Source organism: Neovison vison, chromosome 5 (genome assembly GCF_020171115.1).
Source record: "Neovison vison isolate M4711 chromosome 5, ASM_NN_V1, whole genome shotgun sequence".
Classification (NCBI taxonomy): Eukaryota; Metazoa; Chordata; class Mammalia; order Carnivora; family Mustelidae; genus Neogale; species Neogale vison.
In genome coordinates this window covers 2420768-2447413 of record NC_058095.1, presented here as the reverse complement: position 1 = coordinate 2447413, position 26646 = coordinate 2420768, and the positions used below count along the sequence as shown (strand labels likewise).

At 55.2% G+C, this 26646-nt stretch overlaps 1 protein-coding gene across 3 annotated transcripts in view; it reads right to left on the bottom strand.

The window, feature by feature from the left end:
* TBC1D16 (TBC1 domain family member 16) overlaps nucleotides 1–26646 on the bottom strand; it is a 71983-nt gene that overhangs the window by 12817 nt on the left and 32520 nt on the right. For all 3 annotated transcript variants that reach the window (XM_044247286.1, XM_044247285.1, XM_044247284.1), the window contains 2 exons: nucleotides 1200–1361; nucleotides 131–278 (listed from right to left, as the gene is read on the bottom strand). In XM_044247286.1, the coding sequence (XP_044103221.1) occupies nucleotides 131–278; nucleotides 1200–1361 (310 nt within the window). The remainder of the gene's footprint in view (nucleotides 1–130; nucleotides 279–1199; nucleotides 1362–26646) is intronic.

Here is a 26646-nt window from a genome sequence, read left to right as displayed (position 1 = left end):
CCCCCTCCCCCCCCCAGGCTTTAAGGGCAGGGGGTGGGTCTGGCAGGGGGGTGTGTGTGGAGCCGGGGGTGGGGCCTCTCCATACCCCTCCCCCGAGGCAGCACCCTTCGGCCTCCCCCACCCCGGCTACCTGGTCCTTGAGCTGCGTCTCCGCGCAGTACTTCCAGCGCTGAAACACGTCGGACAGCTTGTCCAGGCCGCCGTGGTGGAAGTGGAAAACCTTGTACTGGCTCTCCCGGCTGGCGACCACCAGCTGGCCGCTGGTGCAGGCCTCATCGCTGGGCCGCCGCGCGGGGGGAGGGGAACGGAGCAATGAATATGCGAACGCGGGCTTTTACTTCCCAGGATAATCAGAGGTCTCTGTCACTGACCCCAGAGGCAGGACCCACGAAGGCCCCTGGAGTTTGGCCGCTGACCGCGGGGGAACAACACGGCACCGCACAGAACCACCACACCACCCCCTTGGCTGAAGGAGGAAAATAACCCTGTCCTGGGGACTCCTGCCCGAGAGGCCTTGTGTCCGACCCGCCCCCCCCATATGCTCCCTCCTCTCCGGGAGATCCAGGGGGGATGGCATTCGTGGAATCCGATTTTGAACCCAGGTCAGATGGGCGCTGAGAGAGCCTCCTCCATCAGCCTGGGCTGGACGCCTCTCCCTCCGGGGAAACTCCCTGCACACCCGGCCCAACCTCGCCTGCCCTTCCACAAACGGGACCCTCCAGGGACACGCCTGCTTGAAGCAGGTCTTCCACGGGGGCTATTCCGTGGCTGGGCCACTGGGCTTTTCAGGAGAGAACGGATGCAGCCACGAGACAGGACACGATTGGTCCGCCCCCCACGAGAAAGGGGAGCCTCCCTCCGGAAAGCCACGGCCACATCCCACACACACAGGCTGAACTGCAGAGCCGGTCCGTGGGTGACCCGGAAGCAGACCGCAGCTGCTCTCTGTGCGGCCCCGTCCGGCTGTTTCTCCAAGCCAGACTCTCAAGCCACAGCCGGCCACCGTCACCCCGAGGGCCGGCGGAAGAGTCTGGTAGCTGGCCCAACCCGGTTCCTGGGGGCGGGCATCCTGGGGTAGCCCTGCCCTCCAGCCTAGTGATGTCGGGGAGGCCAACATTTGGGAAGACCCGAAGCCCTGCCCGCCAGGACCCCCGGCACCACCAGCCGCCTTCCCGCAAGCGGCCCACAGCGGCTCTCACCTGAAGAAGAGGCGGAGGGAGCGCATCTGCCCCAGGTCCACGCGGAACACGCCGCAGATCTGCTCCAGGGCGCAGGCCCTCTGCGGCTCGTCCCAGCGCGGGGTCTGCAGGAGGCCGGGGCCGTCCGGGAACCGCAGCTGGGCGTCGGCACTGGAGGGGGAGCTGGTGGGGCAGGTCGCGGGGTGGCCACACGGTTCCCTGCCCACGCAGCCACAGGCACAGGGCAGGGAGGGTGTGGGGAGACAGTCAACCTGGGCCCAGACGCGAACCCACGCACAGAGGGGACTGGAGGCCGCCATGTGGAAGGGAAAGCGTGCTTGCAACCAGGGTGCACCCCACATCAACCGGGATGGCCCTGATGGCAGATGAGGTCACTCTGACAAGCCCTCACTATGCGACCTGGGCAGGTCCCCAGGCCCCTTTGAGCCTTTGTGTCCCCGGGTGCAAAGTGGGGATAATCCCAGGGCCTTGTGCAAGATCGCCGGGCCCCCTGCTGTCCTGTGACCGCATTAGACACCAGGGGCCTTCCATGCAAGTCCTGTGAAGTTCCCACTTTCCCGAAAAAACTCTGGTCCTGTTTATGGTTCAGTAGGAGGAGATGAGGCCTACTGATGCTGGTAACACGGATAATGAACATTTATTAAACATTTAGTCTGGGCCTGGCCCTCAGGTTCATTTAGTACATATAATCCTCAAATAATCCTTCGAAATGAGTCGTGTCATGACCCCCACCTTGTACAGAAGAGGAACTGAGGCCCAGAGAGGTTAAGCAGCTTGCCCAAGGTCACACAGCTATAGGGGGCACAGCTGGGATCTGAACCCAGCTCTGTGGCCCAGGTCCTCCTCAGCAGATGCTTTGTCTCTGAGTTCCAAGTTCAGCAACACAACCCCACCTATTCTGTTTTATTTATTTATTTAAGATTTTAATTTATTTATTTGAGAGAGAGTGCGTGCCCTAGCAGGGGGAGGGGCAGAGGGAGAAGCAGACCCCCTGCCAAGCAGGGAGCCCCACACAGGACTCGATCCCAGGACGCTGGGATCACGACTTGAGCCGAAGACAGACATTTAACCGACCGAGCCACCCAGGCGCCCTATTCTGTTTTTGTTTTTGTTTTTAATTTAAAGTTCACAAATTTGTTCAAAACCCCAGTTGCAAAATATTCTCTTACACGGGTTCAGCTCCACCATTGGTTAAATACCGCCAGCAATACCTAGCAAATGCCCACGGAAATGCCAGCAGAGCAAAGCGCGCATCAGTTCCAGGCCCCCAACCCCAGCATCCGACAAAGATGTCACAGCGGTCGCTTCACCCTGCTTCCCTGTTCTCACCCAGAGCACAAGCGTGTCGGAGACGAGCAATCCCGGGGCACCTCCTCCTCCAGGAGGCACCTGGTCTCTCCTGGCAGTTCAAGCACAATCCCTCATGACTTGGAACTTCCTCAAAGATAAAGCCTGGCTTCTTAGAGCCGTTGCTGCTTCTAGAACAACAACGTCCCGCGTAGGATGCTCTTCTTCCCTCCCTGTCTCAGGAAGTGGGCCGAGCCAGGTCCTACCATTTCCGCGGGGGCCCTTGGGCTTTCCAATGGGACAGATTCCGGTAGCTGGGTGATCCACTGAGCTGATCCACTGTGGCCAGGGAGCAAACTCAGACCCAAAAAGGCTGAGGCAGTTGCCGCCTTCCAGAATGGACCCTGACTGGGCTGCACTACACAGTCATTGTGTGCAAAACAAGGCCAGTCTCAGGCCTGAAGACAGCCCCCCACCCGTCACTCGTGCGGCCTCTCATAATCTCCTTACTGAACAATGAGGCCCCAGCGGCTGGGAGATCGTGGGCTCCGCATGCTTCCCAGGCTGGCCGGCCCATCCCGGGCTCGCCTCCAAACCCGGCTGGAGGGAGGCCCCCAAAGAGGGGCGTTCTTCCCAGCCCCGCTAACCACCCCCCCACATCACACAGCACCTCCCTCCCAAACCTGCAACCCTCCCGCACACGCTGCTGCCCCCCACTAAACCCACAGGGCCGGCCACGCTTTCCAGAAAACAGAGCCAGGAAGGAGACTCAGTCTGGCCCAGCGAGGGGGTGAAAGACCCCCCTGCTCCACTGCCATGGCCGGGAGCACAGCCTCCCTGGAGGGGAGGGGCCAGTTTCAAACCAGGAAAGGGCCCCAGAGAGAGGGTCTGCCACACACCTTCCGGGGCCAGCTTGTCTCCAGGCAGAAGGCTGCTACACCCTTTCCCGGCTCCTCAGGGGGACGTTATTTGCATTAATTCATTGACTGATCAATTAATTCAAGACACTGTGCTGGGGACCGACCACTGGGGCACCATCGACTTTACCGTGTCAGCTGACTCAAAAGGGTTAGAATGAAGAGGAACAAGAATGGATTTTAGAGGTTTGGCTATTTTAAAAATGTTTAAATCTGGCCCCAATGCCTCTTTGACCTTGAGAACCACAACAATTTTGGCGGTTTTCTCCTCCTTGTTCAAGCTTTACTCTGAAAAGAGACCCTTCCGATATATACCCCAGTCACCTGCTGCCGTGTAACAAATGAGTCCTCAACTTAGCAGCTTAAAAGACAGCCCCGTCTTCTTTGCTCCCAGTTCTGGCTGGGGGCACGGGGCTGAGTCGGGCACTCTGCTGGGCGCTCAGGCAGCTGTAGCAGGTGCACAGAGGTGGGGGGGTGCTGAAGTGGCCTCTGTCCACAAGTTCTAGGGCTGTCGGTGGCACTTCTCAACCCTCGTGGCACCTCGACACCTGTCCCCGGCCTTCCTTAGTGGCAGCCAGCCCAGCAGCGGGCGAGGCGAGTGGAGGCGAGGCACCTGCTGCCCGGCATCCTGCGGCCAGGTCTGGACTCGCCTACGTCACTTACACCTCGTCCCATTGGCCAAAGCAACCAGTGGGTGGGCCGGAGGTCAGGGACACGCACAGAGAATCTACCCTGTCCCTGTGTTCAGCCTTGACCTTGCGGGGGGCTTTGCTTTTCTCGTTTCTCTTTCTGCATTTGGGTGAGATCCTCAGAAAACAACAAAAACTAAGAGATGCTACATCCCTTGGAGTTTGGCGCCTTCTGGCTCTATCTGGGACGCATTTTTAACGTGCAGCATTTCGGGAGAGATTGCCTAAATCAACCGTCCGCTTCATTTTCATGCACCACGCGCAGTAATTTTATGAACAGCCCAAATTACACACGGCGCATTGGAATATTCTTAAAACCAAACTGTTCTCCACGTGCAAATAGATAAAAAAATACAAACTGTGCTGATTTCCATTTCCCCAGATCTTATGTCCTTACTGTTGTTTTCCTCCGGCTTCAAAGTTCGCAGACATTCAGCTGGAGGGTTCAACGACCACGTGTTCTCTGCCAGGACCGCGCTGGGAGTCGGAGACGCAGATGCCACCAAGAAGTCATTCCCTCATGGCAGTGGGTCTTGGTGGGGAAACAGATGTCATGCTAGGTGACCGAGGTGGCCATACAGTCAGTCATGTGCTATTCAGGCCCTACTCCACGGAGACCCAAGGCTTCCATCAACTTTGCTCTAGTTTGAACCCGTGGAGCCCCAGTGGTCAGTCCCCAGCACAGTGTCTTGAATTAATTGATCAGTCAATGAATTAATGCAAATAACGTCCCCCTGAGGAGCCGGGAAAGGGTGTAGCAGCCTTCTGCCTGGAGACAAGCTGGCCCCGGAAGGTGTGTGGCAGACCCTCTCTCTGGGGCCCTTTCCTGGTTTGAAACTGGCCCCTCCCCTCCAGGGAGGCTGTGCTCCCGGCCATGGCAGTGGAGCAGGGGGGTCTTTCACCCCCTCGCTGGGCCAGACTGAGTCTCCTTCCTGGCTCTGTTTTCTGGAAAGCGTGGCCGGCCCTGTGGGTTTAGTGGGGGGCAGCAGCGTGTGCGGGAGGGTTGCAGGTTTGGGAGGGAGGTGCTGCGTGATGTGGGGGGGGGTGGGGAGGCCGGGGGACGGGGCTGGGAAGAACGCCACCCTTTGGGGGCCCCTCATAATTTCCAAAACTTGGAAGCAAGCACGGTGTCCTTCAGGAGGTGAATAAACAAACAAACTAGCACATCCAGACAAGGGAATATTACCCAGCACTAAAAAGAAACAAGCTACTGAGCCATGGAAAGACGTGGGGGAACCCTGAATGCACATCACCAAGGGAAAGATGCCGGCCGGGAAATGCCACCAACTGTGTGAGTCCAACTACATGACATCCCGGAAAAAGCAGAACTATGGACATGGTTAAAGGATCAGTGGTTGTCAGGAGTTCGGCAGGAGAAGGAGGAACAAGCAGAGCCGGAGGGTTTTTAGGGAGTGAAATTACAGACGGCCCTTGAGCAACACAGGTTTGAACTACACGGGTCCACTTCACGCGGGTTTTTTCCCCCATGGGTTCAGTCTCGTACTGTAAGTATATTTTCTCTTCCTTATGATTTTCTTAATAACATTTTTTCTCTAGCTTGCTTTATTTTAAGACTACATAATACGTATACAAAATATGTGTTATTGGTTTTTTTATGATAATGGTAAGGCTTCTGATCAGCAGTACGCTATTCGTAGTTAAGTTTTTGGAGAGTCTAAAGTTATATAGGGATTCTTGAGTGTGTGTGGGGTTAGCACTCCTAACTGCAACATTGTCCAAAGGTCAAGTGTACTCTGCATGATGCTATAATGGTGGATCTATGTCACTATACGTTTGTTAAAACCCACCGGATGTGCACCAAGAGTGAGCTCTCACGTAGACTACGGACTCGGGGTGATCACGATTTGTTGATGTGGGTTTATCAGTTGTAACAAATGTACCTCTGGGGTGGGATGCTGACAAGGAGGGAGGCTATGCACGTGTCAAAGCAAGAGGTGTATAGGAGATCACTCTAGCTTCCTCTCGATTTTTGTATGAACCTAAAATTGCTCTAAAAAATAAATCCCTTTAAACAAAACAAAACAAGAGGAAGCCTAAGGAGGGACATCTGGGTGGCTCAGTGGGTTGAAGCCTCTGTCTTTGGCTCAGGTCATGGTCTCAGGGTCCTGGGATCAAGCTCCGCGTCAGGCTCTCTGTTCAGCGGGGAACCTGCTTCCTCCTCTCTCTCTGCCTGCCTCTCTGCCTACTTGTAATCTCTGTCTATTAAATAAACAAATAAAATCTTAAAAAAAAAAAAGAAGAAGAAGAAGCCTAAGGAGATACACACACACACACACACACACACACACACATACGACAAGGAGTCATAGTTTTAATAGGTAAAAATGTGTGTAAACTAAACCAAAACAAAAGAAAGTCCAACAGAAAAGTGGCAAAAGGACAAGAAAAAACAACTCACCAGAGAATAAATACAATAACCAATAAAATTTTCCTGTGCAGGGTAATGAACTAAATGCAAATAAAAGAAGATACTATCTGGGGGGAGGTCAAGGTCCATGAAATTGGCAACAACCAAAAACCATAAAATGTGGTGTAGGTAAGGTTTTGGGAAAACAGACACTCTTAAACAGGCAGGGTGGGGAGGTGCTATATATGGGTCAAATTTCTCTTTCTGGCAATTTAGAAACAGGATGTTAAAGGTTTAAAAATATTTATACATTTTGACCCTTTACCTTCATCTGTAGATATTGATCCTAAGAAAACAACCAGAAACACCCCCACAAAAAAGAATAAATACAGAAAAATCATTTAGCAAAAATCCAACACTTACTCATCACATAAACCATCAGCAACGTAGGCATACGAGGGAACCTCCTCAAGTTGATAAAGGTCACCTAGGTACATTCTACAGTTGACATCATACTCGATGACTAGAGACTGGATTGTTTCCCCCGTGGTCAGGACAAGGTTAGCATGTCTGTTTTCATCACTTCTGTTCAGTATGGCACTGGGGGCTCTAGCCTCTGCCTAAGGCAAGAAAAGAAACTAAAGGTATGAAGATCAAAAAGAAGAAGTAAAACTGTTCCTGCGTGCAGATGACATAATTCTTTATGTGAAAAAAAAACCCTTGAAATTTACAAGACAACTAATAGAACTAAGAAGTAAATTTAGCAAGATTGCAGGATAAAAGGTTAATGTAGACAAGTTAATTGCATTCTTAAAAACTTAGCAACAGACAATTGGCAATTATAATAAAAAATTCCATTTATAGCGCCCCCTCCAAAAAAACCTCTATATAAAATACTTCAGAATAAGTCTAGCCAATGACATTTGATACCTCTACACTGAAAAACACAAATCTTGCTGAGAGAAATAAAGGAAATGTAAATAAATGGAAAGATATACCAAGTCCATGGATTGAGATAGTTAATATTATTAAGCTGGTAATCTTATCAAATCAATCTATTGATTCAACACAATCCCAATCAATATTCCAATCAGGTCCTTTGGGTGGGGAGGTAGAAATTGACAAACTGACTCTAAAATTCATATGGAAATGCAAAAGACTTAGAACAACCAAAGTAATAAAAAAAAAAGATGAAAGTTGAAGGACGTATCTGATTTTGAGGCTGATTATAAACCTATAGTAATCAAGGCAGTCTGGCACTGGTGAAAACAAGGACTTTCAGAGCAATGGCACAGAGTAGAGAGTCCAGAAATAGACATATAAGATCACTTGATTGTGGACAAAGATGCAATTCATGGAGAAAGGACAGTTCTTCCACAAATGGTGTTAGATCAACTGGATAGCTGTCTGAAAAAATATTAACATCCACCCCTTCCTTCATGTCAGACACAAATATTAACTCAAAACGGGTCCTAGACCCAGACATGATACCTAAATTTTTAAAAAGATTTTATTTATTCATTTGACAATGAGAGACAGCAAGAGAGGGAGCACAAGCAGGGGAGCGGGAGAGGGGAAGCAGGCCTCCCACAAGCAGGGAGCCCGATGCGGGGCTTGATCCCAGGACCGAGGATCATGACCCAAGCCGAAGGCAGATGCTTCACCAACTGAGTCCCCCAGGCGCCCCAGTGATAACCTAAAACTAAAAAACTGCCAGAAGAATCCATAAAAGATGACTTAGCCACCTTAGAAGAGACCAAGGTTTCTTAGAACACAAAAAGCATAAGACATCAAAGAAATACTAATAAACTGGAAAAAAAAAACCTCTTTGCTTCAAAAATTCACCATTAAAGAAAATAGAAATGCAAGCCACAGCCTGGGAGAAGATATTCACAGCGCACATGCCCAATACAACAGATGCCCAGCCTATATATGAGAAGCTCCTAAAACTCAATGTTAGAGTTAGAGACTGTTTGGATATGATACCAAGGCAGGACCCATCAAAGAAAAAAATGATAAATAAGACATTACTAAAATGAAAAGTGTCTGCTCTTCGAAAGACACCGCTAAGGAAATAAGATGAGCCACAGACTGAGAAACGATGCTTGCGAAACACCTTCTCTGATAAAGGATCAGAGACACTTCAGAGTAACGAGAAAACAGACACAATTTAAAAACAGGGAAATGATGTGAATCGTTTTGTTTTAGAAATAGGCAAGTGATGTGAAGACATTTCACCAATAAAGGGGGCAAATAAGCAAAGGAAAAGGTACTTGACATCACTGGTCATTTATGAAACGTTTTATTTAAGTAACCTGTATACCCAACCTGGGGCTCAGACTCATGACTCTTAGATCGAGAGTTACAAGGTTTCCCCACTGAGCCAGCCACGCGCCTGGTGACATGGTTGGCCAGGAGAGAAATGTAAATAGAAACCGTAATGTCGCAGAAAGGACAACACACCTACGAGAAAGATCAAAGCACAACAGAGAAACGGTAGTAGAGACCGCCGGCCGGACACAGAGCCATCAGCCTCGCACGTGGCCGGCGGGATTGCCAACGAGAAAGCCACCTTGGAAACACACATTTACCATAAGACTCAGCAATCCTTCTCCTAGGTCTTTATCCAAGGGAAATGAACACAGACTTGTAGAAAAGTCTGTGTGTGCATGCTTAGCGCAGTTTTACTCGCAACGGCAAAACCCAGAATCAGCAGACAGGTCTTTCCACGGGATAAGGGCTCCACAGGCAATGGTACACCCCCACAATGGATACAAGTCAGCAATGAAAAGGAACAAACATGACCACGTAAGAGGGTGAATCCCAAATGTACTGCGTGGAAAAGAGCTAGACTCAGAAGGTTATATGAAAAGATATTCAGCATCATTAGTGATCAGGGAAACGAAAATGAAAACCACAGTGACATAAGCCCACACACCTGCTAGAATGAACAAGACGGACCACGACCACTCCGACTGCCAGCGAGGACTGGAAGCCCCTGGGACGCTCACACACAGGGCGGGTGGCAGGGCCACGCGGGACAAGCACTTTGGAAAGCTGTGCGGTGGGTTCTTCAAAAGTTCGACACCCACTCGAAGACCTGGGCATTCCGTTCCCGGGTAGTTACCAAGACATGTAAAAACCTCCGTCCGCAGGCAAGACTGCCTGTCACGTGACGTGAAGCACGTAGGATGAAGAACGATGTGAACTGGAACAGACGGTTCTATAAATAAGATACAGTTATTGATACTTTGTATCGACGCAATATACTATTGAAGTGGAAACTGGCAACCAAATGATCACAATGATCATGTCCAGATGGCAGGATTATACATTTTTTATCGTGTTTTTTATTTCATAAATTTCCAAAAGTAATACTGAATCATTTTGATAACTGGAAATAAGCTAATCTTGTATACTTATTGTATACTTATAGCCTTTTTTATTTTATTTATTATTTATTACTTTTATTATTTATTTTTTATCTATTTCATCATTTATTTATTTATTTAAAAGATTATTTATTTATTTGATTGAGGGAGAGAGAGAGCATGAGAGAGGGCAGCAGGAGAAGCAGACTCCCTGCCGAGCAGGGAGCCCGATGCAGGACTCCAGGACCAGGACCTGAGCCGAAGGCAGTCGCCCAACCAACCAAGCCCCCAGGTGTCCCACTTTTTTTGTTTTTAAACAAGAAGCCTATTAATTAATGGTTTTTATACTGAAAAGCCAATAAGGATAATTTCATGAAGAAGAAAATGAAGGGGGAAAGTCGGTGTAACTAACCGAACATCGTCGTGGTTACCATCTACCAGTGGCTTCCGAGGTGCTAAGGAAGGGGATATTACTGACGCTGTTGCATAGCTGAGGAGCCTGAGGCCAGGAACGATGCGCGGACATTGCACAGACGGTACACGGCTGAGCAGGGACGGACGGACACCTGCGGCGAGAGATACACTCAAGCTCCTGACTCCTGCGGCCCGTGACTTCCCACATGAGTTGGGATAATTCAGAAGAACAAAAAGGAAGATACGAAGGAAAACAAAACTCTGTTTTGAAAGGCATCTCTTAAAGAATGCCGCTAAAATCCGTCCACGCCGCCCCTCCGCCCCAGGCTCGGAAACTGTCCGCCGGCGGAGCCCAGTCCTTAGCCTGGCACGTGCTCTCGGGTCCGACTGCGCGGCCTCCTGCGGCGGCTGCTACCAATCCCTACCCTGCGAGGCTTAAAACCACACAGAGTCTCCCTCACAGTTCCGGAGGCCGGAAGTCCGAAATCAAGGCGTCAGCGGGGCTGTGCTCCCTCTGAAGGTCCGGAGAGGACCCCTCCTTGCCTCTCAGCGGCTGGTGGCAGCCGCAATCCTTGCCTGTCTCCGACCGGTAGATCCATCACCCGGATCTCTGCCTCCGCCATCAAGTGGCCTTTCCCCCTCCATGTGTGGGGGATCCATCTCTGTTTTCTCTTCTTGTAAGGACACCGGCCATGGGGTCAGGGCCACCCTAATCCAAGAATGATCTCCTCTTGACTAATTACATCTGCAAAGACCTGATTTCCAAATAAGATCATATTCAGAGGTTGAAGGTGGACATGAATTTGGGGGACATTACTCAACCCATTCACTGCCTTTCCACCCTGTGAGGTCCGCTCTCCGGGCATTTACTCACAGGGTCCCTCCCTGGGGGCTGCCTGCTCTGCCTCTTCCTTTCACTCTCCTAGGCTCCCTGCTTCGATGCCGTTTCATCCAGGCTGCTTTCTCTGGGTCTGTGGAGAAGCGCCTGGGCAGAGCTCCTGCCATGTGCCAGTGGGCGATATAGGCAGGCTTCCCTTGTTTCTCGGGAAATCCTTAGAAGTTTATCAATCTCTTTGGTGTGTTTTGTCTTTGACTTTGCGTAAAAAGCCACTTGCTGATGCTCAAACCAGACAAAAACGTCCCAAGAACGTAACATTCTAGGCCCTTCTGAAAACTCCTTATGAATACAGGCACGAAATTCTCAACAAATACTAGCAAACCCAATTCAACAACGTTTAAAAAGGATTATGCACCATGACCAAGGGGGACTTATGCCAGGAATGCAAAGGTGGTTTGACGTAGGAAGAGCCATCGGTGTAATACGCCAGATTAACCGAATAAAAGACAAAAACCACACGATCTCAATAGCAGCACAGAAAACGTTTGACAAAAATCCAACACCTTTTCATGATGAAACACGTAGCCAACTAAAAATAGAAGGGAACTTCCTCAAACTGATAAAAGGCAACGATGAAAAAACCACAGCCAACATTATGCTCGTGATGGAAGACTGAAAGCCTCCCCGCGACCAGGGGCAGCACAGGATGTCCACTCTCTCCTCTTCTAATCATTGCTGCCGTGGAGGTTCCACTCAGGGCAATTAGGCAAGAAGAGAGATAAAAGGCGTCCAGATTGGAAGGAAAGGATTAAAAGTATCCCTATTCACAGACGACCTAATCTCGTACATGGACTATTCTTAGGAATTCCAACGCCCCCACACGAAACCTATTAGAACTAATGCACGAATCCCACAAAGTTGCAGGATGCAAGGTCAATTTTTTTTAAGGTTTTACTTATTTATTTGACAGAGAGAGATCACAAGTAGGCAGAGAGGCAGGCAGAGAGAGAGGAGGAAGCAGGGTCCCCGCTGAGCAGAGAGCCCGATGCAGCAGAGCTCGATCCCAGGACCCAAAGATCATGACCTGAGCCGAAGGCAGAGGCTCAACCCACTGAGCCACCCAGACTCGCCCCGCAAGATCAATTAAAAACAAATTAATTCCAGGTGGTGGGTATTATAGAGGGCACGGATTGCATGGAGCACTGGGTGTGGTACAAAAACAATGAATACTGTTATGCTGAAAATAAATTTAAAAAATTAAAAAAAAAATTAATTGTATTTCTATGCAACAGCAATAAACAGTCTAAAGTGAAATTAAGAAAATGATCTCATTTACAACACACACACACACACACAAAGTACAAGACTTGTACCCTAAAAACCACAAAACCGTTGCTGAGACCAATTAGAGAAGACCTGAGGAATGGAAAGTCATCCCGCATTCATGGGCCGGAAAACCTCGTATTGTTGAGACGGCAATGCTCCCCACATTGATCCCCAGATCCTGCACAAGTCCTGCATGTGGACGGGCCAATCCTGACACACATAAGGAAAAGCTGCGGGCCCAGAACAGCCAAAACGACATTGAGGAAGAGGAACAGAGTTGGAGGGGGGCTCGTGCTTCCCAACTCAAAAACTTACGACAGAGACACCTGGGTGGCTCAGTCCAGACTTCTGATTTCAGCTCAGGTCGTGATCTCAGGGTGGCGAGACGGAGCCCCGTGTCAGGCTCTGGGCTGGGTGTGGAGCCTGCGTCAAATTCCCTCGCCCGCTCCCTCTGCCCCTTCCCTCCTCTCACCTTGCGCACACACACTCTCTCTAAAAAAAAATCAAAATAACTTACTACAAAGCTACAGTCATCGAGACGGAGTGAATCTGTTGGAAGCACAGACATAGCGAGCAGTGGAGAGACCAGAAGGGAAACCCATCTGTGTCTGATCAGCTGGTTTCCAGCAAGGTCAACACACCTCAGCGGAGGAAAGAATAGTTCGTTAGTTCGTTGTTTGTTTGTTTGTTTGTTTGTTTAACAAACGGTATTGGGACAACTGGACATTTATGGGCAAAAGAATTACATTGGACCCCTACCTCACACCGTTTACAAACGGTAACTCAAAATGGACCAGAGACCTGAAGCTAAGATCTGCGGCTCTAAAACTCTTATGAGAAAATAGGCACAGATGCTCATGGCCTTGGAGCAGATCACGACTTCCTGAATACGAACTCGGAAGCACATGCAACCAAGGACAGACACTTCAGACTTGGTAAACATGAAAAGTTTTTAACGCTTCAAAGGAAACCATCAAGAACGTGAAAAGATAACCTGCAGGCAAGGAGAAAGTGTCTGACGGGGACTCGAGCCCAGGATACACAAAAACACGCAGAATTCAACCATGAAGAGACTCGGCTTAAACGTGGGTCTGTCTGAGCAGGCGTCTCTCCGGCAGAGCCACACGCACGGCCAACACGCACATGACGCGACGCCCAGCATCACGAGGCGTCGGGGAAATGCAAATCAAAACCATCACGAGGGACCAGCTGGCAGCCACGAGGACGGCCAGAACCAGAAAGATGCGTGACTTTAAGCGTTGAGGAGGACCCGGAGGCACCAGAGCCCCCGTGGGCAACGGTCCGCCGTGCCTCGGAATTTAAACACGGAGTAGTTGCCCAGCAGTCCCGCTTCTGGACACATACTCCAAAAACTGAAAACATACGTCCACACGAGGTGGACAGATTTCCCAGCAACATGGCCCATAACAGCCCCGGACGGGGAGTGACCCAGAGGTCCGTCCCCTGACGGGGTCCGTCCACAGGACGGGCGGTTACTCAGCCCTGGGGAGGAACGAGGCACATCCGCGGCAATGCAGGTGAACCTTGAAAACACGGAGACAAGCCAGTCACACAAGGCATGATTCCGTCTGGATGAAAAACCCAGAGCCTGTTACGCTGTAGAGACAGAAAGATTTGTGGCTGCCAGAGGCCCAGAGAAGGGGGTTGGTTAACTGCAGTGGGGACGGGGTTCCTTTGTGGGGTGATGGGGATACTCTGCCCTCAGTGGCGAGGGTGGTACAACCTCGTGGACGTATGAAACGCCAGCAGGTGGCGTGCATTGAAGGGTGACTTCTGTGTTGTGTCACCGGTAGCGTGGTAAGATGAAGCCACAGGTCCCCGTTCTCCCCAGCCTGGTCCACTCTGTACGTCTCCCAGCAAAGGGTCATGCACCCAGGCACGACCTCAAAAAATATTAGTTTATTCAACACTAATTTCTTTGTGGGCACCCCCTCCCCGGTGCTGGAGGCAGCTAGGTGCGGCCCCCGCCATGGGGGGCTCCGAGCCGGTGGAGAGCGTGGTGGCAAACACAGCAAGGAGCTGTGTCGGGGGCTGTTCTGGGGGCCGTGAGCCGGAAAGCAGGAGGGCAGGGGGGCTGGGGGCTGCCACTCCAGAGCAGGGGTCTTGGGGTCTCAGGGAGGCCCCAGATGGGGGAAGGGGGAAGAGCCAGCAGCACAGACAGCCCAGGGAGAATAAGTACATGAAATAAGCAGAAGATGTTGGAAAAGCCGGCAGTCCTTGGACCCGTCCTGCTGCGAAACCGCACTGCCCCGGAACCCGAAATCCGCGTGCCCTCACCTCGTTGAGTTTAACTTCCCTCCTAGCGTGGGCACGGAAATGATCCCATATTGCAAATAATTTCACATGAAAAGACACTCCCTGTAAGTCTTTTATTGCTTAAAATTTGCAAGCAATAAATAAATTCACTCTTGTGGTTCGAAATTTTATAAAAATCGTGCAGAGTTGGCAGTGGACGTGCCCTTCCCGACACCTCCCCGCCCCGTCCCACATACCCCCCAAGAAGTTGTCCTGGGCGGTTTGGCCGAGCCTCCCAAGCCCCGCGCACGTGCGTACATACAGCTGAAGGGCACCGTTCATGTCATTTTGGGATAATGGCACATTTAAGAGAGGACAGATAGCCTTTATCAGATAGCCTTTATCTCCCATTCGGCCGACCTGCTGCAGTCCAGTGGATGACTCTTCTCTGCGACACTCAGCTTCACTCAAGGAGACTTGAGGAAGGGGCCCTGCCCACAGGCAGACGGGGAGCTCGCAGGAGATCTCAGCTGCGCACGGGGGCCGGGGCACGGCACAGACCGTGCACGGCTCCGGGAGGCGCAGAACAGTGCTGGGAGAACAGCGGGGCCGGGGAGGGGGGACATGCTGGCTGGTCTTGGGGGGTCTCCGGGGGAAGGGCAGAGCCTGACCAGGAGCAGGACGTGTGCGGGAAGAGAAGAAAGCCAGAAGGGCAGGTCAGAATCCCTCCGAGAAGGACCCCGGCATTGGTCTTAGAAACGGGTTGCCCCAAAGACCTGAAGGTGAGATCTCAAGCAAATGTGGCTACTCTCAACGTGGTCCATCCACGCAACGGAATATTACTGGTTCTTAGAAAGGAAGGACCTTGAGGTCCTTAAAAAGGATAGACCTTGAGGACCCTGAGGCAGTCACCCAAGGACAAAGAGTGCAGGTTCCCCTTCCTGTGAGGTCCCTAGAGGAGTCAAATTCCTAGAAACAGAAAAAATGGTGGGGGTGGGGGCTGGCGGAGGGGGAAATGGAAGTCAGCGTTTAATGGGGACAGAGCTTCGGTTTGGGAAGATGACGTTCTGGAGGTGGACAGCGGTGGCCGCAGGACAGCGTCGGTGGCTCACTCGAACTCGGTTACAGAGGTTCAAGTTACCTCAGGGGTGTTTTTAAAAAGATTTATTTATTTCCTTGGGAGAGAGAGAGGGCATGAGTGGGAGGGGCAGAGGGAGAGGGAGAATCCGCAGTCTCCGCACCCAGTACAGAACCCAACTAGGGGCTCGACCCCACGACCCTGAGATCATGACCTGAGCAGAAACCAAGAGCCGGAGGCAAAACCAACTGCACCACCCAGATGCCCCTGTTACGTGTATTTTAGAAGGCAGAGGTGGGGGAGGGGAAGGCGAAGAAGGGGGAGGAGGGGGAGGGGGAGAGGAAAACAGGTTACTGCTTTGGAGCCGCTCTGTTTCCCCTCCGCTAACGTGTATTTTCCGGCCTTTCCTATCTTTCCTGCAGCAGGACGCACGCCCAGATGGGCTGCGGGGCCCGGCGGCCGGGGAGCCTGGGGGAGCCTGGGGGAGCCTGGCGGAGCCCGGCAAACCGACGGGCGGGGCTGGGGCAGCTCTGCTCACCTGGGCTGTCCAGCAGCTGCTTTGCCTCACCCTGAGGATGATGACGCGTTTGTGAAACATGTTCGGGAACATTCAGAAAGTGGGTAGAAGGCTGGCCGTCCTGCTTTCAAAGTGTGTCCGTGTCCCCTCCCTTACTTGGCCCCGGGTCCCTCAGCTGAGCGGGGGTGGGGGTGGGAAGGCCGTGGAAGGCCACCGCTTTAGGACGCGCTGTCCCCGTGCCGGGGGTGGCCTTGAGAGAGAGAAGGGGCTCGTTCCTGGCAGGGCCCACAAACACCCAGGAGACACCCCACCCCCCGCTGCGGTCCACGCGGCTTCCCCTCCCCCCTCCCTCCCGGCAGGGCTTCGGGTTCTGGGAAAGCAGGTTTTGCTCGACTCTCCCTTCGGATTTGGTAAAGGCCGTGTGAAGAAAGCCCGCCTTCGGGCTTCGCGGGAGACGGAACCACCCGGCTCTGAGGTTCTGCCATCGGCCCCGTGGCAGCGCCGGCCACGCCCGCCCCGCACTGGGTGCCAGCTGGCAGCGAGGGGAGCCGGGGACCTGGCCTCCAGCGGGTTCCTGCTCGCCCGGCCCGGCAGCTCCACCCGTGGCACAAGCCCGCAGATACCCCAGGCCGCAGCCACCAGCCCCAAACCTGCGCCGGCAGCCCAGGGACCGCGTCCCCGCTGCCCCAAGCACACATGCAGTTTCTGGGAAAGGACCACGGCGCAGGGCGGGGCTGTCACGGGGTCTGCCTGGCAGAGCCCCTGGGTTCCTCGGTGACACAGGCCTCTCTGGGTCACGGGGATGCTCGTCCTGGCCCTCCCAGCTTCTGCCTGTCCCGGTCAGGGTGTGGGGACACCGCGCAGTGAGAGCCGCTGGCTGGCGGCCGCACGGTGCTGAGCACCCCCACATGCTGCCCCGCGCCCGGGACAACCCGCGACCTCCTGCACCCCAGCTCTCCCTTCCCAGACAAAGCCAAGAGGAGGAGGTAAAATCACTGACAGGAACTCGGCGGTCTTGGTTCTAAAGGGTTACCCAGGACCCTCCTGCTGCGTCGTGGGCACGCCCACTTCTCAGATTTGGAAACCGAGGCCAGGGAGTCCTGGCCCCTGCTCCAGGCTGCCGCGATCCGCCGCAGAAGACGCACCCTCCATCGTGGGTCAGGCATCGGGTGATTCTCGAGTGGGGCTTTCAGACGGGGCCGCCCCAAAGTGCGGCCAGCACGGCGGCGCACACACGTGTGTTTGCAGGGCGTGAGCGAGTGCACCAGGCACGTGTGGGGCATGCCTACGTTCTTCCAGCCAAGGACAAGCTGAGGGGAAGGCCTCCCTCTTGCCAGTATAGCGCCCAGCGGGCCTGGGACCAACCCTGGGTTGGCCTCGGTCCCCTCATCTGTAAAGCGGGCTGGGGGAGACCGCGGCGCAGGGCTGCGTGGACACTGCCATTCCCTCCGCTCATCAGTGCAGCTGCCGGGCCCACTGTCCGCGGTCCAGGCAGGACGCCCTCCGCCCTCCGCCCTCCACGGGCCCTGCAACCCTGTATCGTCTCCTTCCCGGTCTGGGCTCCAGAGTGCTGGCCATGCCCGGCCCCCGCTGCCCCCAGCCCTCGGCCTCTGCATGCACGTCCCTCTCCGCACCTCTCTTCTCTCCACGGAGCCCCGCCAAGCCCTCCGTGAGTGAGCGATCGGGGAGGCGGGGGTCTTCAGACTGAGACCTTTCTGTCCCCTTTTCCCTGTACCCTGACTGGGGGTGGGGGTGGGGTCGCCAGGGCTGTGTCAGGAGGAGAGGCCGGCCGGAGGGGTCTCTGACTCCCCTGACAGGGACCCGCCTTCCCGGAGTCCTCGGCCCTTCCCCGAGTCCCTTCCTGGCACGTGCGCCTCCCTGGGACGTGTCCTGGCCCCCAGCAGGGATGGTGTCTGTGCCCAGCAGGGCCCAGCATGGGGGAGGATGTGGGCAGGTGACAAAGGAGGCCTCCCTGTCGGCCTCCTCCTCCCCATCTGTGCATCAGAGCGACGGAGCACACAGCGGCTGGACCCCGAGAACTGAGACCTCGTCAGGCTCTCAGGCTCTGGCCGTTTCTGGAAGGCACACTAAGCTGACTATTCCAAGCAAAAGCGAAGGCACGTCCGCCGTAATTGACACCACACACACGTGCGCACAAACACACACGCACGCACACAGACAGCGTGCGATCAATCCAGCCGCGGCGCTGGGCTCTGTCTGGTTTCCGCTGACCGCGGCAGCCGTGGGGCCCGCGCGGGGGTGTGCTGGCAGAGCCCAGCCGGGCGGGGCACAGGGAGGACCGTCAGTGTCACCTCCCCAACGGCCAGCCAGGGCACGAGGCCTGGGTGACCGGCCCCTGGCACCGCCCATGGGAGCCTGACAAGCTTTCTGGAGACCTCACTGCCCAAGAGCACCCCAGGGACCCATCCCCCCCGGGCTAAGAGAGTCGTTTCTGATGTGATTGCAGATTTTCAGAGCGAAGGCCGGGCGGTCTGTGGCTCTGGTCTCTAGAACTTGCCGCGGCCAATCTGGCTCTCCCGCCTAGAGGGACACGGGAGCCGCAGGCCGAGGGACGACAGGCCGAACGGGGCATAAATCACAGGTCAGGCGCTGCTCCGAGCCAGGAGGGCAGCGTCTCAGACTGGCGACTACCTCCGTCTCTCTGTCCCTGACATCACGTGAGCGTGCAGGGCTAATTATGAAAGGCATAAATCACAGGGAGGAAGGGAACAGGCACATTATTCAGGTTTATTACCAACACAATTTAGGAAAAGATAACCAGGCCAGGCCTTGCTTCTTCTCTGCCGCCGGCCCGGGCGGGTGGGGGGGTAGCGGGGCTGGGCTGGCCGGGCTGGGGGGGGAGCAGGGCTGGGCTGGCCGGGCCGCACGGTGCACGGCACAGAACATGCCAGTCCTCTGGCTGCTGTTTCTGTTTGCATTTTTTCCTGAGTTCAATAGAAAGACGCCATCCGATTTCTAAGCAGAATTAAGAAAAATGCCATTTAAACGGCCCGGCGGCTTTCATGAGTTCCTGATTTCCCCGTGTCTGATGCATTAGGCTGTCACACAGGTAGACTTGGGGTGTGCGCAGGACAGCGCGCGGGGGTCGTCCCCACTTAACGTCACTGTGCGGTATTATTCACGACGGGCTGGAGACACGGACGGCAGCCACCATTGTTGTTCTCTCTCCCTGAAGGCATTTGCAAATACGCTTGGAGGCTAAGGGACGCCGGGTACATCTAATAAATAAGGCGGAATAATTAATAGCCCCGGCAGTCTGGAGACCACGCCCGGCTGCTCCCAAACCAGGCGTTTGAGGACCTGGTGCTCCGCTTCATTCCTGGCGGACTCCATGAAACAGACTTGACCGAGACAGGAAGAGGAAGCAGATCTCTCTGAACCCCAAAAGAACAAAAAGCAGAGATACGCATTTTTCCCCTCCCAGATTTTACAGGAATTAGCACAGGAGAGCAAATGAGAGCGTTCCAGAGCCAGGTGCGTGCGTGAGCTGTGTGCCCTCAGCCCGCTCATGGTCACACTTGGGAAGCTGTGCATGCCCAAGGGAAATAAGGAGGGACACAGTTCTGGCAAGAGCCAGACCCCGGCAGAGGCCAGGCTCCGGGGGGCCACGCGGGCAAGACCCCTGGGCTGGCAGGGAAAGGCAGTGGATGTGCACCTGTGGCGGGACCCAGCTCCCAGCCTTGGGGGAGGGGGTGGGCACGGGCAGGCCCAGCCCAGCTAACCTGCCAGCCGTGGGACCCCTTCAGGACAAAGCTGGGACCGCAAGCCAACACCAGCAATGTGATGCTGGGGGAGGCCGGAGAGGCGGGAGCAGCACCATGTGTCCGGGGGCGGCAGGAAGCACGGCTCCTTACCCCGCAGGTTCTGCAGTGCAATAAACAGGTACTACGTTGGCCTCGAGTCATTTTTCTGCAAAAATGTCTGGAATTCGGCGGGGGGTGTGTGCCTGGGGGGCTCAGTCAGTTATGTGTCCGATTCCTGATTCCAGCTCAGGTCATGATCTCACGGTGATGGGATCGAGCCCCACGTCCAGCTCTGTGTTCAGTGCCAAGCCTGCTTATGATTCTCTCTCCCTCTCTGTCCTGCTTGCTCTTGCTCTCTCAGATAAATAAATAAAACCTTTCAAAAAATGCCTGGCATGGGTCATCAGCCCTAGAAAGCCCCGCTTCCAATCTGCTGGGCCCCAGATCACACAGGTCTTACGTCCAGCAGGAGCAGGAAGGAAGGGGCCCCGGCGTCCTTTGTACACCTGTTCTGGGAACTTCTCCCAGGCACCAGGAAGCCCGCCCCAGACTCAGAACCAGCAGAGGAAGAGACCAGGCGAAGTAACGGGCCGACCAAGTAGCCAAGTAACAAGGAGCAGCCTCTGGGTGGGGTCGTCCTTGCCGCGTCCTTGACTCAGTGCATGGGGGCTCCGGGAACCACAGCCTGGGGCTGACGAGGTCAACAAGTGATTCATTGTGGGTCCTGTGCTACACCAAACGCAGGAAACCCTCAGGCGTGCCTGACCCCCGTGGTCCCCTGGTCTCCCCAGCCTAGACCCTCTAGCTCCGGGCCAGGGCGCCACCGGCGGCAGGCGTGTGGTTTCTAGGGACCCCTGTGGTGCCCTGCCACACCCCAGCCCCCGGCTCTGCAAAAACCGAGACCTCACCACCCAGGCTGGTGGTTTCCCGACATTTTCGGTGATGTTCCTCTAGGCGATTTAAAAATGGAATGAATACTAATAATAATTTGACTAAATTTAGGTGTTCCCCTTAGGCATCTGATTAAATTTCATGAACTCCTTTTTCAGGCTTTCAGCCCAAATTCATCTTCTCTCCGGGCTTCACAGCAAGGACTCCTTGACCACCCTACGTGTCAGCGAGCTCCGCCTGGCGGGCAGGAACACCTTTCCCTAAGTGGCAACACCAGAGGAGGAGGTTTATGGGGGATGGGGCGGGGGCGTCTGGAGGCCAGCTTGTCCAGAGAAGGAGCCCGGGGTCACAGAAGTGCCTCAAAGACCACGAGGCCAAGCAACTCGCTTTCCTCCATGGGCACCGAGGCCCAGGGCGTGAAGGGACCCACTGAGAAACAGCCAGTGCGGGAGGAAGAGTGGAGCTTGAGGCCGGAACATTCTGGATGCGGAGCTCGGGCTCGGTGCTACTCCCCGCGTCTCCTTCCCACATCCACGGTCGGTGTAAACCATGTCCGGGAGCTCCTGCGGCAGAGACAGCCCGGGCTGCGGGTCCAAAACACGCCGTCCCCCACACGCAGAACAGTGCCCCGGGGACCCGACCGCACCCCACCGAAACCAGCAAATCACGGTAACAACCAATAAAATCACCTGCCTCCTTCGGTAGGGCTGCTCGTTTACCATCACGGAAATCCCGGCCCCGAGGTGGACGCCGCAAACCTGAACTTTGCACACAGCCCCTCGCCTGCGGTGGACGTCGGCACCAACCTTGTCTTTGATTCCTCCCGCCCTCCTGACGACGCCCCTCACTCCTCTTCGGCTTCTTCATCCCCTGGGCCCGGTTCCGGGCGGACCAACGGCATTCTCTGGCACCGAGCCACTGTTTGGCTTGGCTGAGGGTGTTTAAGGCAAACCAAGATTGGGACATTGGCCGACAGAGTATTCTTAGAGCGAAATGTCTATTCACGGACCCAGGGAGCTTGGAAAGGCCGGTCGTGGGGGCGGGGCGGCACCCTCCGTCAGCCAGCACGCACCCCGCGCCCTCCAAGGTGGGGCGGAGGGTGGGAGGGGTAGAGACGCTACGCGCAGACCCCAGACGCTCTCCTGCTGCCTCCTGGTCTCCCCAAAAACTATTCCAAAAGGGTCCGAAGGAGGTCTGGGGGACCTCCACGCAAGGGCTAAGCGCATTGTCTCTGTGATGTGCTCTTCCATAAAAACCACAAAGACCCCAGGAGATAGCTGGGCCAATGTCCTTTAAGAGAAGAAACGACGTGAATAAGCCCACAGAAACCCACTCGAAGGTGTCCGTCACCCAGGAACGCCAGTGAACACGGTTTTTAGCGCCTTCACCGGCGCTGAAGCTCTTTCCAAACAGGGGGAAAGCGATGCTGGGAGGTCTACAGTCAAGCGGGGTCTCCTCCTGCCCGAGGCACAGCGAACCGGCAGATCCCGAGTCCTCTCCGTGAATCCTTTCATGCCAAAAGGAATGTGCTTGCTACAAACTCAGACACTCCGACGCGGGTAGAGCAAAATCATGAGGTCTCCCGTTCCCTCGCCAGGCCCAGCCCAGAGCCAATCCTGCGCCTGCACGGAAAGCCGGTGGGCGGGGGACACTCCAGGACACGCTGGAGCAAACAGGGTCACGCCGTTGGCATCGTGTTCGGCCGGACGTTTTCCGTTACCCTGCAGGAGGCCTTTGTCCCCTCCACACCTCTTCCTGCATATGCAGACAGTCTCTATAGACAAAGACTTGGGGCGTCTTCCTCTTTTTTTTTTCTGGTAAGATAAATAATACCACAGGGCCATTCAGGGCACACGCCTGTGTGCACACACGTGTCTGCATTCAACCTTGTGCGTACACACAAGGAGACACGGAGGCTGTATGCACGTGTGCGTGGCACACACACGTGTCGGTTTGTCCCCCACCAAGGCTCAGGCCTGTGAAGCAACAGCGGGCAAGGTGTCCCGCGTCCCGAGAGCTGAAAGTGCTCCCCTCCGAGTCTGTTCCCGGGAGCCGCTGGCGCGGGGAGTCCGGACGCGTTTCTCGCAGGACCCCGGGGCGCCTGCGGAGACAAGGGAACGTCCGTAGAGGCGTGCGGTGGAGGGAAATGTCGCACATCTACCCCAAAGGGTATTGTGCAGGCGTTAAAAATTACTGCCGTTAAGGAGACGCGAAGCAGGGAGGAGGTGGAAACGGCAGGACGGAGCCCGTGCCATCCTGGGGCGGGAGCACGGCGGGCCCACCGCGGGGGAAGACCGTGGGCGCATCGCATGGTGTGAGGCCGCGTGTGCCCCCCAGGGGTCTGCTCCCCACGCCGCGGACGGACGCGGGAACTGCCAGGGCAGCGCTGTTCCTGGAGAAAAACCCCAAAGACAAACCAGACGGGGACGGACAGGCATGTGGACGACCAGAGACAGGCGAAGCCTGGAGGCCAGCACTGCCGTCCATACAGACGACCACAGGCATGACCGAGACACAGAGCTGGGTCACACGGGACTGCGGAGGACGGCGGCTTTTTGTAAGGCTCAAAACCAGACGCACGGCAGGAGATGCTGTCGGCAACGGCACACCTACGTGGACAGCCCCCCGCGGAGGAACGAGAAGATCACGCACTCCGTGGCCCAAGGCGGCTCCTTCCAGACACCGCGGGAGACCCCGGGGGCTCCGGTCCACGTAGCTGCGGGAAGACGGGGCTCATTCTATAATGCTGCACCTTCACACATGTCCCAAGTGCTTTCTGCACGTATCACCTATAACAGGATTTTAAATTATTTAAGCCAAGAAACCAGATTTTCCAAATAGCATGTGCGCGACTCTGTGAGGTAAGGCAGGCGTCGCACACACACGGACAAGAAATAAAGGCAGGAGGAAACACACCAGTGTCACCGAGGGCCACCGCGCTGGCGGCCGGTCCTAGGCAAGCTCTCCCCCCTCTTCCGAAATCACTTTGGCAAGCATGTGTGACTTTTATAATTACGAAAGAAAACAAAATCCCTCCAAATCCCGAAAAACATCAAGGGCAAAGAAACCCAAACAAACAAACGGAAAACCCAAACAAAGTAAAAACCTACCCTCTGCAAACAAAAAACTGACCTTGAGCATCAACCCGTAGTTTCAACAGCGAAATAAAGCATGAAGGTCAAACGACCAGCTCCAAGCCAGTACTTGGGCCTTACAGAAAACGGGCTGTCCGGATGCCCCCACCTCACCTTTCTGGGCCCCCCCACTCCCACTCAGCCCGCCCGCCAAGCCATTCTCTGCCTTCAGACACCGGTACCCACACCGGCCTCCTGGCCCCTCAGGACGTGGACGAGGTCCAGGCGTACTACTGTCCGCTTCCCAGGGCTGCCGGAACAGATCACCGCCACCTCGATGCCCTTAAGACAACGGGAGTGTACTCTCCCGCGGCCCTGCAGGCCAGCACCCGGAAATCGAGGGGTCCAGAGGCCCGCGCTCCCTCTGAAGGCAGGAGGGAAGAATCCTGCCTTGCCTCTCCCGGCGTCTTGGGGCTGTGGCCACCTCCGCGTCCTCGGCTTGTCGCGCCTCCCTCCCCCCTGCTGCCTCTGTCCTCACAAGACCTTCTCCCCGGGGTCTGTCTGTGGCCTCTTCTGTCTCCTACAAAGACACTCCCCGCCCCGGTGCCCACCCTCACCCCACGTGGACTCAACTCGACCCTTACGTGGGCTAAGACCCTTTGAGTAAGGTCGCATCTGAGGTTTTGGGTGGACATGAATTTGGGGGGAACGCTACTCAACCCACTAGAGACACAGTCCCCAGCAAGCGGAGACACATTCAAGCCTTGGCTGCTTACAGGGAGGCAGAGCCGAGTGCAGGCGGGGAGGGGCAGGGGGTGTGGGAGAGCCATGCCAAGGCCGGGTGGGCTGCTCAGGGGACAGTCCCTGCCCGTCCTGTCTCACAGGAGCCCGTGCTTGGGGACACACCCAGTCCTTCTCGTGGGCCATGCTTGCTCCCCCGCTCTGCCCGCCCCGGGCAGCGCTGGTTCCAGCCCTGCGGCCCTGGTGCCGTGTGGGCCCCGGGGAGGGGCGATGCCAGCCGGCCGGGACTGCCCTCGCCCTGCGGCGGCCGCTCTCCGGTGAGACCTCCTCCATTTGCTCTCCGACGCGCATTTCCCATCGTAAACTGTGCTAAATGCTATTTAGTAGCTAATTAACTTTCTGTGTGAAGACCTCTCTAATTGCACACTCCCCCCTCCGCCCGGGTCCTCGGGGGATGCGGGGCTGTCCTGGACATTTGTTCTGCTGGCTCTCACCTCCCAGGCACAACCTCCAGCCCGACAGCGGACTGCCAATCAAGGCAGCAGAGGTCAAGGGGGACCAAATTAGGAGCCCTCTGTTACTGCCAAACTTGCCTGGCGAAGCTTAATTTAAATAGAAAGCAAAAAGGTTATGGAAAATAATTTTTCCCACTGAAACTCTCTGCCAGGCAGCAGACGGGGTGCCGTCCTCTGCTCCCTGCCCCGGCTGATTTCTCCCGTGAAATGTTCTGACTGGAGTCTGTTTCTATTTTGACTGCACTGGCGTCTGCCATCCATCAAACGGAGAGATAATCAGAAAATAAAAGTGTTTGATTAACACTCGGAGAAATCGCAGCAGCACCACTTACCTCCCGGCCCCGAGGCATCTGCCCACTGGGGGTCAAACGCCACTGCCCGTTTTAGTCACTGGCCTCAGACCTGGTCTTCCTAGGGTGTGCCAGGCGCAGGGTCCCCATTGCCCACCTACACCCGGTTCCTAAACGCAGGCCGTCCTCCAGGAGAGAAGCCCGACCCCCACGGAAGCTTCTGGTGGGCACCAACATGGCTTCAAGTCAGGGCTCAAGAGCAGACATCTCGGGCGCCTGGGTGGCTCAGTGGGTTAAGTCTCTGCCTTCGGCTCAGGTCATGATCTCAGGGTCCTGGGATCGAGCCCCGCATCGCATCTCGGGCTCTCTGCTCCGTGAGGAGCCTGCTTCCCCCGCCACCCCCCCCCCCCGCCTGCCTCTCTGCCTGCTTGTGATCTCTGTCTGTCAAGTAAATAAATAAAATCCTTAAAAAAAAAAAAAAAAAAAAAGCAAACATCTCAGTCCTGCATCCCCCCATCACCCTGGTGGTGGCCCAGCCCCCAGGACAGTTTCGGGAGCCCCCACTTGCAGGGTTTCCTTGTGGAGTCTCCCTACCCCAAGACCTCCACGGGCAGAGACAGAACAGAAGGGGACACGCGCTTCCCCTGACAAAGGCATGTCCCGTCCAGGAAGGCAAAGCTTAGAAGGATGAACAGCGGCGGGGGGGGGGGGCTTTCACCCCAGGATGCCCGAGACGCCCCATCCTTTGCCTCTTATTGAAGGGCAGGGCCACCCCCGGGACTGGATGGATTTAATCTTGGAAACCAAAACCCCAGCAGGGGTTTCCCTCCACGAGCAGAGGCTCAGCCATCCTGACCCTGCAGGGGTGTAGTTGAGCCCTGTGTCCTGCGTGTTTCATGGGACATGTCACCCCCCATGGAGTGAGAAGCCTGTAGCCAGACTGGTGTCCGAGGCCCTCCCCTGGGCAGGCGGGGCAGCGCGGGGACGGGGCGGGGGGGGGGAGGGCGCTAGGGATGCCATGGAGGCAGCGGTCCCGACCCAGAGGACAATCTGGATTAGCGGTCAGCAGCACGTTCTCGCCCTGTGGTCTCTGCTGTCCCCCAGCTCCCTT